Genomic DNA, 13,874 nt, shown 5'->3' on the forward strand with positions numbered 1-13,874 from the left:
GAGGATGAGGCATATTAATACTGAATTCTAGAGATCTGTGTTAGAAAAATGTATTGCCCTGCTTGTACACAAACCTCTTTCCGGAGCATCAGTTTGGAGAAGAAACAGTCAAAAAGGTCCACATAGCTGAACTGTTAGGACAAAAAGAGAGGAGAGATCTCATGCTACAAGATACCAGCTGCCCCCAACCTCCTTTGGAAGGACTCCAGGGGCCAGAAGGACTCAGGGCCAGAAAAAAGATGGGTCCCTTCTCCTGAACACAGAGCAGACAGTTTCAGAAATACTTGTCCTTCCTTGGAGGTTGAAGTTTAGAGATCTAACTTTGGGGCTGCTCCACATGCCTACTTAGCGATCGATTTCCCAAAACAAGCCTACAGAGTTGGTAAAATTTGCTAGAAGCCCTGGAAAGCTCCTGCACCAGGGCTGCTCCACCTATGCTCAGAGGAGCCCCTGGTACTTGCTTGCCACTTGCTATGGATCCAGTGATGCCTTGCAAAAGGCTAGTGCACTTTTGTGAATGAACCAAAGGGCTGAGCTCCCCAACCAGTCCTTTTATTCCTACTCAGATTCTACCAAGCTGAGAGACTTCCCCAGGAAATACCGATCCAGGGACCTAGTTTTGGACCCTTCCTTGGTCTTCCCTTGTGGCTCAGCTGGTAAAGAATCCGCCTGCAATGTGGGAGACCTGGGTTCGATACCTGGGTTGGGAAGATTGCCTGGAGAAGGGAAAGGCTACCCACTCCAGTATTCTGGCCTGGAGAATTCCATGGACTGTATAGTCCATGGGGTCGCAAAGAGTCGGATACCACTGAGCAACTTTCACTTTCTTTGACATAGGCGTACTCAAGGGTTTCTTGCAGCTAAATCTCCTTCCCGGTAAAGAAGCTACCCTTATTATCACCGGGAGCATTCTCCATTCAACTGCTGCCTCAGGAGGCAGGAGACAACTCCAAGACAGCGGGGAGAATCGGGGAAATCAACGCTCCCCCCGCTGGAATTTGGGGACTCCTGTCCCTCCTGTCCTTGCCCGAAGCCACTTATTTTCCCGCCTCTTCTCGGAAAGCACCCAAATCTCTTCCACGCTTCCTTCAAACTGGCTAGGGAGATTCCGCCATCCAGGGACAAGGAGAGATCAACGCAGGCCGGGTATCTGCTCTGCGACTCTGCAAACCTGACATTCAAGGCTGCGCGCGCTGGGCTTCGCCCCGCCCCGGCCCGGGTCCCAGTTCATTCATCCCGGCCGGTCCCCACCTTCCAGCCGGCGCCGAGCTCCAGGCGCTGCTTCCCTCGGCAGCGTCTGCCGCTCTTACTGTGCCCAATCCCTCATTGTTTGCAAATCTCAAAAGTAACCCCAAGAGGATTCTTCGTCACTCTTTCGCACACCTCCACCGAAACCTTTTTTAATTAAAATGAAACAATCCTCTGTCTCTCGCATCTTCAAAAGGTTAAGCAGCAAGCTTCGCGAAAGAAAATCAATATCCTCTCCACCATCCCACCCCCAGCCCAGCCATCGCTCCGTCACGGTCTCCGAGGCCCGGCGCCGGCGTCTCTCTGTTCTCATCCGGGATAGGGAACCACCACTCCGCGCGCGCGCGCCGCCCCCTCGCCCCAACCCCTTGCCTGCTGGTAGCGAGCAAAGCCCCCCTCACCCTTCCGTGGATGCCATGTCCTGGGGTAACGCCCCCTCCTCTTCGGCACAATCCGGCAGCGGCAGGCGAGGAGTGAGCGGGTGCCGGGGTGAGCGCACGAGTGCAGCCGAGCGCAGTATTTAAGGGGGGAGAATCTCCCCGCCCTTCCACCCCCCTCCTGGGTAAGCCCTTTAGCGCCTCAACGCGCGCAGGAGGCTCCAGCCGGCTCTAAGCCGCGTCCCCGCTCTTCGCTGCGCGCGTCCCGCGCTCCCTCCGCCGGCCTTGGTGTCGCTTGGCTGGGTGCTCTAGATGGAGGGCGGGGGAGTGCGGGTGCTTAGAGGGTGGCTTCCCCGAGAGAGCGCCGCCCCCGGGCTGCAGGAGGGGGCGCGGGACGGCGTGCAGCCGGGGCCACCTGTGTTTGCTGTGGGGCTCGCCGCGTGGCGGAGCGCGGGCTCGGAGGACGGTGGCAGGGGGGAGGGCGGCGAGTGTGTGCGGCGGGTGTGCAAGGGAGTGGGTGCGTGCGTGCGCGCGTGTGCGGTGTGTGTGCGCGCGCCAGGGGAGGCGGTGGAGGCCCCTGCACCCTGGCTCGGCGCCGGCCGGGGAGGGATTGCAAGGTTTAGCCCCGCCGGAGCTGGGGATTTGCAGGCGATCCCTCTCTATTTTCGTCGAGAGCTGACATCACCAGGGCCGCCGCCTCGGGAGACTCCTTTAACTGCCGCCCCCTCGCCCCCAGTCTCTAGACGCGGTCCCTCCTCTGCCATCCCTCCGCCCCCAGCCTCTCGCCATAAATTAGCCAAATAAGAAAAGAACCCCGGCTGGTCTCCCGGGAAAGCCCAGGCTGCCGGTGGCAGCAGCCCAGGATCTAAGGAGTCGCTATTGTTTCCCTTCAAGCCCGCGTGGCCCCGGGTCACCCCTCGCTGGGCACAGCGCAGGCCACGTCACGGAGACCTGGGATGCCCCTCCGTCCTTGCCTCCCTGGAGCAGCCCCCGGCACCCCGCCTCACTCCTTGGTACACCCGCTAGGGCTCACTTCATTCCCAAGCTCATCCTCACCGGCGGCATACCCACCCCATCCTCCCACGTCCTGGGTACCAGGCCTCACGAAACCCAAGCGGCCGAAATACAGCCCAGCTGTGCACCCTCCCTTGCCTCGGCCCGAATAAATCTCCGGCCTTCAATTATGCATCGGGATTAATATTAATGCAGCTCCCTGGGGCGGCGGGAGGGTACGCGGGAGGCGGTAGTGTTGTTTTTTTTTTTTTTTTTTTTGAGCCAAGGGAGGTCGGCCTCGGGGGCGCTGGTGGTGAAGAAGTGGAGAGATGGTGAGGCAAGTGGCGGGGACGGGTTTCCACCCACTCCGCTCCGCTCGCTGTCGGCTTCTGTGCCCCGGGGGCGGCGCGCGGAGACAGATGGGCTCGGTCAAGGGAGGGTCCGAGCCTCCCCGCCGGCTTTGCATAATAATGGCAAAATCCGTGCAGATTTTATTATCTCTGGGAAGAGGCAGACACCTACTGCTCCACCACCTGCCGACGTAGAGGCCACTGGGGAGGGCACGCCTCACTTTGCTCTTCTAAGAAATGGAGCCAAAACAACCCCCTTTGCAGGGCCGCGGTGAGAATTAAACAGACTCTCTTGATTTACAGAGTGGCAACGCGCCCGAGAGATGTCCGCGGTGCAAACCTGCCCCTTGGAACTTGCCAGGTTTCTCCTGGCGGGGTCTGGGACGCGGGTACTGTCCTCAGTCGCCGCATGCCTGGCCTGATTCCTCGGCAGAGGCGCTCTCCAGCCCGATGGTTGTGCTTACACCTTCCCGAAGACCGAATGCAGCTGGCCACGTGGAAACTCGGGAGCTCCTCCCCGGGACCGTGCCAGGGGAGCTGGAGCCCCAGCAGGGCGGCTTCGTGGTTAAATCCCTGACGCTGATATCTGAGAGCTTGAGTTCTTCACCTTCCAGTGGAATAATTAGGGAGGAAATTCCTCAACTCTTCTCATTCCTTCTGCAAAACAGAAGTACCATTCCCAACCGCACAGAGCTGAGATCTAAATGAAATGTAAAAGACGCGCAGAGTTCTTAAACGACTCTGGCACCCAGTAAACCTTCAAAAAGTGTTCAGTTTAATCTAAGCGTCCTTGGAGGATAGTTTTCTGAACACGATATCCAAGAGTGCATAGGCAGATAGGAGAAATAACAAGAAAAAGAGAAAAGAAGTAAATAGAAGTTTTTTAAACGTTTCTGTTCACCTCCCTTTTCCAAATCTGAATTCGAACGTCTTCCTTCATTCAAACCTTCCCCCATCTCAGTCCCTTCCCTCTCTCTCTCTTTCCTGTGAGCCCCGGTTAGATTAACCAGACCTATATCTTATCTATCATAGGACCCTTCATAGCACCTCTAATTTTCCTTTAAAAAAATTTAGTTGTGATTTATAATCATTTGTAGATGAAAAACGACCTTCCTGAGCCTCCGTGTGGTGTTTGGTTCTGCCTTTTGAGTCCTGTCAAGAGTGGACGTGTGCCTTTGTATGTGAAGTTGTCAGGGGCAGAATGTGTACAGTCTCATTTTCTCTTTATAATTTAGAGATTTTACTGCCCTTTCTGCTGAGGTGGCAGCTGGAGAACAAAGCCGCCGGCATCTCTCTAGAAGTTTGCGATCCCAGCGGACCACCGCAGCCCCTTTACAAGCAGCACGGAGGAATTCCTCTGTCTGAATCCCTCAGTACCTGCACACAGGTGAGCACTGAGCCACACCATTCCTCAGCTCTCACTGCCAAGGGCAACACAGCTGAGGCCACAGAAACAGAGGAAGCAAAAGGACAGAGAAAGGGGGATGGTGTTGATTTTACATTTTAAACCATCCAATCAAAAGCAGTCTTAATTATATTCTCAGCATTCAGGATCAGAGAGAATTCTGGTGAGTCAACAGGCATGGCCAGATTCCATGGGAGAAGTGGCTCCACTTTGCACCTTCCTTGCAAACGGCTCGGGAACCTTCACATCTCATGCTACAATGAGAGACATTTGCATTCAGCTGCCCTTGGAGATGAGGCCTATTAAATCGTGTGGAACATGCCGCAGATAATTCTGGATAATAATCATTAGCTAGAAGGAACCGATTCTTTTTCCTCGCTCCAGAGGGCCCTGCCAACATCCCCACTAATTCTTCAATTTTTTAGCAGCAAATTGGAGCAGTGCTTTCCCATATTGACTGCTGATTAAAATGTACTGAGAGAGCTTTTTACAAATGATAATGCTCAGGCCACCTACCAGAAATTTGGAGCAGGGTCCTGACTCAGTTTTTGGTTTTTCTCTTTAACTTCCTCAGGTGATTTATCCTACTCCAGCCAGCATCAGGAACCACTGGACTAGAGACGGTCCAACAAGATGGAAAGGGGTCCAGAAATATGGTCCTGAGGAGGATTTGAAGCAAGTTGGTGTGTTTAGTCTTTTGGGGGTATGGGGGGAGGAAGAAAGATACCAGGCTGACTCTCTTCTCATCAAACACAGGGCGTGTAAAAATCTATTCAGGCAAACACGTGTGTACTGTTGTGGACAACTAACATGAAAAGCTATCAAACATGGAATTTAATTCTCAGTTTGCACATACATGGAACATTGGAGGGTAAGCCAGGCTCTCTCTGCCTCAGTCTTGGATCTAAACTGAGAGCTAAGTGAGGCAGAAACACATTAAATACCGCCCCTGGCGTCAATAAGACTGTTTAGTCTTAGACTGGGCACCTTAGGTGTTCAGCTTTCTCATGTGAAAACCAGAGAACATAATAGTTCCATCTCATAGTTGCTATGAGGTTAAACCAGATAACTAACATGGAGGAAACGCTTAGCTCTGAGGCTGGCACACCCTGAATGATCAGCAAAGGGTCATCTCAGACATATGGGAGCAGCAGCATGCACCCCATTTAATTTCCTACTGAGCCCACTTAAAAAATCTAGCCTCCCCTAAAACCGTCTAAAGTGTGACCCCATTAACTCCTTTCTGTCTTCACAGCAAACTACAAATCTCCCAGCCAACATTAAGTAGATAAAGCCCTGATGTGAGAACAGAACGAGGTCAACCCTATAAGCCAGCAGGAACACTTTCGAATTTTCTAGCATCTCTCAATCTCCTCTAGGGATTCCATGGTTATGGCAGAAGCAGAAGGGGTGGGATGCTCTGATATTTGCATGTAGATTCACCTTTCTTAAGTCTCACCCACAGGTTATCAAACTTGGCGTGAATAAAAACAACTCTGCAGGACTGAATACCAAAAAATTGACTACACCATGTTGAGGGATGTTCAAGTCTAATTTGACTCTGAGGAATTTTTTTTTCTTTTTTTTCTGTATTGACTGTTGACTTAAAACCTAAGTCAAGCTACGAGAAGTAACTTACCATAGTTGAATTAAGGTAGTGTTCAGGTTGAGACTTCATGGTAGTTGTATTAATAGCTTTACTCTAGCGTTTACTGGACGGAGGAGCCTGGTAGGCTGCAGTCCATGGGGTTGCTGAGGGTTGGACACGACTGAGCGACCTCACTTTCACTTTTCACTTTCATGCATTGGAGAAGGAAATGGCAACCCACTCCAGTGTTCTTGCCTGGAGAATCCCAGGGACGGCGGAGCCTGGTGGGCTGCCATCTATGGGGTCACACAGAGTCGGACACGACTTAAGCGACTTAGCAGCAGCAGCAGCGTTTACTGAGTTCTTACTGCATGTTCCAAGTATCTGTATATATCATCTCATCTGATTCTTAAGATGTCCTTCTACAGCATATATTATTATTATTACCCCCAATTTACAAAGGAGAAAACAGAATCCAAGAGCGGTTATAGAATTTGACCAACATTAGACAGATAGTGAGTGGTTGTGTCAGTCAAGGTCTCAGCCAGAAAAAGTTGGCATATTCAAATTAAGGAAGTTGGGCATAGTTTAATAAAGAGACAATTTAGAAGGGTAAGGGAAGGATGTGGGGAAACTTGAAGACATAAGGCAGAGCCCACGGACTGTAATAGTGGGGCATCATTACCCACCCTAAGCCTGAACCCAAAGAGCACACCGGTTCCAGCTGACCCAGACTGAGACTTTGTTGCCATGGCAACCTGTTGGAAAGGGGTCTGGCAATAAATAACTTGACCCCCACTTCCCTCCTGTTCTCTTCTCCCCTGCAGGGACTCCCTGTTGACTATAGCTGGAAGCAGAGGGCAGGGGAGCACATTGTCATAATTCATATGCAGTAGTTATAGTTCAGTTCTTATAGTTCAACCTCCCAGGGAACAGTGCAGAATGGAGACAGTCAGAGAATGAACCTACAGGACCAATGGATGAGGCGGGGGCAAAACTGGTGTTTGAGTACAGGCAGTCTTTCTGCAGAATCTTGCTTTTAATCTCTCTTCTATATAATGACATCACTATTGGAACAGTTCACCCCCATGCAACATCCTCTCCATCAAAGAGGATCTTCTAGCAGAGAGGACCCAGTCAGGCCATTTGCTAGAAATGAGAAGGTGGTACGTTTAATACCATGGAACAAATCACCAGATGGCCTCAAAGGTTCCAATCCTAAATCCTATAATTCTCAGTGTTCTTCTCCAGTCCTTTTAGGAGCTTAGTTGGACCAAAGAAGGGATAAAGACTTTGCCTTCTCTTATTTGTTCTTCTAAGGAATTCATTCCCTGTCTTGGTTTTCCTCTGGATCGCCTGAGATTGGTTATTGCATCTCTGATGCTGCACAGGGTGGGAGGGGGACTCCTAATATAGAAAAGAAAGAAAAAAGTCCTACACTGCTTTTCCATAAAAGGCCATTAAATAAGTCCATTTCCCCATCATGATGACAACAGAGGAGAAATGTTTCAATGTCCAGAGTTTATCAGAAGAAAGTGACCCAGAGAAACAGCAGCACGTCTGGATCTGTCTTTTGAAACTTTGGTCCGATCACTTAGACTGCAAGATAGACACTGTAAGGTTTTTAAGAAAGAAATAAAACAGAGAGGATGTTGGAGGCCCTTTCATCAGGACAATTAAAATGAGTATGCTAATTTTTCAGAACTGTGAGCTATTTTTAGGATAAATGAAAACCATGAATGAAAATCCTTGTACAATGTTCTGTTTTAGAAGAAAGGTGATATTCTTGCACAGCATTGGCTCTGAAGCTGAAAGCATCTAAGAGAGATGTTAGAGAAGCCTGAAACTAACTTGAAAACAAAAAGGTTATGGAAAGAGAAGGGAGTTTAGGGTGATAACTGGTGGGAGGAAAATCTTCACAGCAGCAGCCACTCATTGTCTTAAGAAAGTGACGGTGGCCTCCATTAGAAGTTATAACATGGCCTTCAGAATTGGCTTCCCTGATAGCTCAGTTGGTAAAGAATCTGCCTGCAGTGCAGGAGACCCTGGTTCGATTCCTGGGTTGGAAAGATCCGCTGGAGATGGGATAGGCTACCCACCCCAGTATGCTTGGGCTTCTCTTGTGGCTCAACTGGTAAAGAATCCACCTTCAATGCAAGAGACTTGGGTTTGATCCCTGGGTTGCGAAGATCCCCTGGCGAAGGGAAAGGCTACCCACTCCAGTATTCTGGCCTGGAGAATTCCATGGACTGTATAGTCCATGGGGTCACAAAGAGTCAGACAAGACTGAGCAACTTTCACTTTCAGAATTACACTGACCTGGGAACCACTCATTTCGATCATGTTTGGAGTCGTGAGTTTCAAATGCAATCCATCTCCCCCCTTTCCATTTTGACTGAACGTGAGTGAGTCACTTAACCTTCTGAGCATCGATGGAACTAGTGATGACCCCACCCACTGTGCTTGGAGGAGAACCAGAGGAGGTGATGGCACAGTTCCTGGCACACAGTGATGGCTATTGTCATCTTTATTATGTCAGCCTCCTGCCCGTCACGCTGTCGTCACTCTGAAGTGATAATGGTGATAGTGCTTCAGATCCAACCACACAGCACAGCTATGGATGAGCCTGCATATAGCGCTGTTTGTCCACTGTGGTCACTGAATAGAAGATAGAGAGAATTATCCCTCCCACAGGTGTTCAGAGCAGGAAGATACAAGTTAGGTTCATTCACTCTTTTCTTGTTAACACGCATTAGCGAAAGGAAGTAAGGGAGTTCTATTTTTACCTGACTCTCTATGCTGATGAGAAAAGAGATGTCACTTCAGAGAAATCTCAATTCAGACTGAAAACTTGCTCTAAATATAATCCATTCTTCAGGCAGAAACCACCTCATTAAGTAGAAGGCTCAGGAAGACTGAAGCATTTGTTAGCTACACTTATTGCCTGATGAATTCTAATAGAAGGAGTGTGAATTCACTCCATTTACTCAGCACAGATGAAAGACGAAAGGACACAGGGAGAAAAGATGAATTGTGAGTCCCTGGTTCATCATTCCTATGTGTCAGCGTCTTCTTCTAGGAGATAACTTGAGGCAAAATGTCAGGGTTGGTGCAAATTCTTTATGTCCACCGTAAAAAGCACACAATTTTGAATTAGAGTAACTGTCTCTTTTTTAGTAGCTTGATCCCAGTGTAAAGTAGAAACACTTCTTGAGAGTTATTGCTGGTATTTTCATTTCTATCTCCCCCGCCCCATTTCTTCTAATCATGGCAACGAATGCCACTTATACATCTCTCACTTCTCTTTGTTCTGCTAGGATGGCATTCAGCCGTGACATCTTTATGATGGGCAAAATGATGGAGAGAGGGTTTTTTTAACCTTCGGGAGAGGATTTTGTTGCTTGACACAGCTTACTGGGGTTAAATGCTAAATGGTTTGGCTAAAGGATCGAACCAAGGACCCAAGCTAGGCTTCTGTGACCCCAGGAATCCAGTGATGTGATTATGGTTCTATTTTCTGTATTCACTTTTTTTTTTTTAATGAAATAACTTGGTAATTCTGAGGGGGGCTTTGTTATCAAATCCCAAAATATTTTTTTCATAAAGTTATTTTCTTTATCAAGAGAGAGAGACAGCAACCAGGTAATTGATGTCTAAGTTGAGGTTATAGATTCAGCGACATTTTAAAAATCAGAGGCTAAACTATGCTTTTGGGGAATAACAGCAAATTAGGAGAGTCCCAATTCACTTGGAGGTTTTATTTATTAGCACCCACATACTGTTTTATTTGTAACATCCTGTTCCCCTTTCAAAACAAAGATTAATAACATTCTTTCTTTCTCTTTTGTGTGGAGTTATCTTTTCCTAGAAACCGTAAGTTCAGAAACATAACACTGATTTTTGTTTCCTCTGAGAATTCAATCTCTAATATTATCTGTCACCCAAGAAAGCTATTCCCTAGTTTTATCTATTGACTTTTTTTTTTCTTTGTTGACAAAACTCTCCATCGTGCCTGGTCCACAAGCCTCTGGATAAACACTTGGTGAACTGGAATACAAACGTGAAGTGATCCCTAAAAACCTCAGCCATTGAGACAGTCTTCTTAAAATGCTGGGCCTCAACAGCACATCCGGCAGAGCCCTGCCAGGGAAAGCAGGTCCTCCTGCCAAGAAAAGCAAAAAGAGACCACAAATGGCTACCAAATCACTCCAAAGTGTTCTCGTCTTTCCAACAGCCCTAAAAAGATAAACTTCCCCAAGCCCTAGGGATCCAAAAAGTATTTCACTCAACATTTTCACAGGATACTAAAGAAAGAGAAAAAAATAAGGCAGGAGTGAAGCTATAAGTGTCTCACTTCTTTGCTTCTTGCATTAACTTTCAGTCTTTTTTTAACTCACCTCATCCTCATTTAAGATCTTTTTTAGAACATGATGCAATTGTGTCATTGCTGGGAGACTCAAGGTCTTCATTCATAACCAGGTTAGAAGGATAACAGAAAAACACAAGGTCAAAGCCAAAGGCTATAGATGATGAGTTGATGGCCTCACTAATAGTTCCTAGTGCACATTCTCGGAGTTCGAGTTTGACATATAGAGTGTGGTGCTTCCAGCTCCTGGGGTGGCCATACACACCACAACTGCATTTCCAGCCTCCTGGCACACCTCTCCCTTCCTCTTGCTTTCCTCGGAAGCTTTACTGGTTCTCTGGAAGTTCTCTATATACGCCAAAAGCCCTTCTCTCAGCATCTCTGTACACGCTCATCTCTGCCTGGAATGTTCTTCCCCTCTCCCCACCCTCCATCCAATGGTCAACTTCTTCCCAGATCAGTCATCACATCCTCAGGGAGGCAAACCTTTTATCCTGGCCCATCCAGGTTAAATCAGCGACATTTGTTCTACTATTTTACAATACCCTGTATTTTCTTCCCAGTATTCATGATGATTTCTGATTATTCATGTATTTCTGGGACTATCCGATTAAGGGCAAGCACCAAGCCTATGTTGTCCATCTTTAGTACTTCAATCCTTAACACTCAATTTTTCTGGATGGATGAATGATAGGTAGAAAAATCAATGAACTCACAATCTCTGATTGAATTCATGATGGAAGAGATTTTATCGACTAATTTTCCAATAGAGGAGGCAAATGTGGAAGCCCTAGTAAGTTATGAGTAGATGATGAATTTGAAGGCATGAAAATCCCAAAGAACTTGTAAAGATTAATATTCAAACTCCACAGCCATAACTCCAAAGAACAACAAGTATTATGCTGGTGAGGACTCATTGAGAGGGCTGCAAATTTCTACTTGTCCAGCTGTACCTGATCCTTTTTATTAAGTCCATCCTGTATGCCCCTGAACTCCCACCAAACACATATACACACACATACATGCAGACAGGGAAATGCGTAAAAAACCGGTGTAAGCTCTGACACTTTTTCTTAGAAATTTATCCCGACTACTCCCACTTACACAGTCCTATTGCTTTTTGTTTGTTTTTTGCTGTTGCACACAGGATCTTTAGTTGTGGGCATCTGGGATCTAGTTCCCTGACCAGGGATGAAACCTGGGCCCCCTGCACTGGGAGCATGGTCTTAGATGCTAGGCCACCAGGGAAGTCTCTAGTCCCACTGCTTCTTGCTCTCAACCCTGTTGGTTCTTTTAACCTGAAACCTCATTTATTTCTGCCCACCCTTTCCCGTTTTCAACCTCATTCCACAGATTGCCAAACTTCCTTCCACATGCTTATACCTCAACAGCATTCTAAATCCTCTCCTCCTCTCTCCAGCCCTCATAAGGTCACTCATAACTGGTTTCTCCATCTCCAGTCTCCTCTTAGAAGGACAGCAATGAAACAACAACCCTCTTAACAGTGGCCAGTATCTACAGAGTGCAATAGGTCACATGCGGTCTTGCCTGGAGAACCCCCATGGACAGAGGTTCTTGGCAGGCTGCAGTCCATGGGCTCACAAAGAGTTGGACACGACTGAGCGATGAAGCACAGGGCAGATGCTGTTCTACATGCTTCAGTCACAGACACATTAACTCCCTGAATCCCCACATCGTTTCACTCCCATTTGTGGATAGAACAACAGTAGGACCGAGATTGAATGTCATGCTCAGGGTGACAGCATGTAAGTGACAAAGCTGGGATTTAAACTCAGGCTGGGTCTTTTAACCATTGCACAGCTAGCCTGATGGGTCTTTCTAGAATTCCACTTCTTTCCTTTCACTCTCCTGGAGACATCAACATGGGCTTGAATGTTTGCAAATGGGCAATAAGAAGCCAAATTCTAGATCCTAGCTTTTGAGAGCTACCACCAACTGATCCTTGTTATTAAGGTGCTGGCTGGCCAACGTGGCCTGTCACTGTAATAAAGGATTCGTGATAGGAAAGAATTGGCTCTTCCCAAACTTCCCTGGTGGCACAGTGGATAAGAACCCACACACGGGTTCGACCCCAGGTCCTGGAAGATTCTACATGCCACGGAGCAACTAAGCCCGCGCATCACAACTGCTGAGCCTGCTTTCTGAAACCTACAAGCTGCAACTGTAATACTGAGCTGTGCGCTGCAACTACTGACGCCCAGGCGCCTAGAGCCCATGCTCTGCAGCAAGAGAAGCCACAGCAATGAGCCCAGGCACCAAAATGAAGAGCAGCCCCAGCTCACTGCAGCCAGAGAAAAGCCCATGCACAGCAATGAAGACCCAGTGTAGCCAAAGCTGAGAGCTGAAGAGCTTATGCTTTTGAACTGTGGTGTTGGAGAAGACTCTTGAGAGTTCCTTGGACTGCAAGGAGATCAAACCAGTCCATTCTGAAGGAGATCAGCCCTGGGATTCCTTTGGAGGGAATGATGCTGAAGCTGAAACTCCAGTACTTTGGCCACCTCACGCGAAGAGTTGACTCATTGGAAAAGACTCTGATGCTGGGAGGGATTGGAGGCAGGAGAAGGGGACGACTGAGGATGAGGTGGCTGGATGGGATCACAGACTCGATGGACGTGAGTCTGAGTGAACCCCGGGAGTTGGTGATGGACAGGGAGGCCTGGCGTGCTGTGATTCATGGGGTCGCAAAGAGTCGGACACGACTGAGCAACTGAACTGAACTGAACTGTAGCCAAAAATAAATTAATTAATTAAAAAAAAGAGAATTGGCCCTTCTCTAAGCCAGCCCCCCTCCATGTTTAATCCTACATACTTTCCAAGCATTTTCTGTACTTACAATATCCTACACTTCCTTTCCACCTACACTCAAGACTCAATTTGAAGTTCTAACTACCCTGTGAATAAAAACATTGCTTATTTGGATCGACCCTTCCTCTCAATTCCTGCTGGAGTTTAAATAAAATAAAGCAGAGTGGGTGACTACTCAGTAATTCTTGAAAGTCCACTTGATGTTAAACCTGGCCAATCCTAGTTGAACAAGATGGATTTATTGCTCTTCGAAATGAAAGAGAATGTGCATCATCAAGCGAGTATTAGAGGGAATTCCCTGGTGGTCCAATGGTTAAGAATCCGGTTAAGAATCAACCTCCCAGTGCAGGGGACCTGGGTTCCATTCCTGGTCAGGAAACTAAGATCCCACATGTCACATGACAACTAGAGAAAGCTCCCGAGCTACAGTGAAGACCCAGAACAATAATAAAATTTAATAAAATAGTAAGAGAGTTTTGGAAAACTTATTCTAGGATTCAGGCTTCTATTAGGTGATTTTGAGGAAGTCCCATGGAATTGGGGCTTTGTTGTGGATTGGATGCTATCAGTTAAATAGAGGTAATTCTATAATTGGTTATCTTTATAAATCTTATCTAGGAGGAAGGAAAAATAGAGGCTAACACTGTAATTGGTATAGAAGTAAAGACAGTCACTGCTCTCAACCAGGAGAGGGGGATCATTCGTATTTTTTAGTTTGTAT

The 13,874-nt window shown here is 47.7% G+C and overlaps 1 protein-coding gene and 1 long non-coding RNA gene across 2 annotated transcripts in view; one reads left to right on the top strand and one right to left on the bottom strand.

The window, feature by feature from the left end:
* The window catches only part of SLC1A2 (solute carrier family 1 member 2), a 166,388-nt gene extending 164,645 nt beyond the window's left edge, over positions 1–1,743 (bottom strand). Inside the window, exon 1 of the mRNA XM_027979630.2 lies at positions 1,650–1,743. Within this exon, the coding sequence (XP_027835431.1) occupies positions 1,650–1,666 (17 nt within the window). The 5' untranslated portion in view covers positions 1,667–1,743. The remainder of the gene's footprint in view (positions 1–1,649) is intronic.
* On the top strand, positions 1,694–13,271 carry LOC132657833 (uncharacterized). Its single transcript, XR_009596543.1, has 3 exons — positions 1,694–1,810; positions 4,204–4,355; positions 4,948–13,271. It is a non-coding gene; the product is annotated as an uncharacterized LOC132657833 (long non-coding RNA).
* Positions 13,272–13,874: the final 603 nt, after the last annotated feature.

The sequence above is a fragment of the Ovis aries genome, chromosome 15 (genome assembly GCF_016772045.2).
Source record: "Ovis aries strain OAR_USU_Benz2616 breed Rambouillet chromosome 15, ARS-UI_Ramb_v3.0, whole genome shotgun sequence".
NCBI classification, from domain to species: Eukaryota; Metazoa; Chordata; class Mammalia; order Artiodactyla; family Bovidae; genus Ovis; species Ovis aries.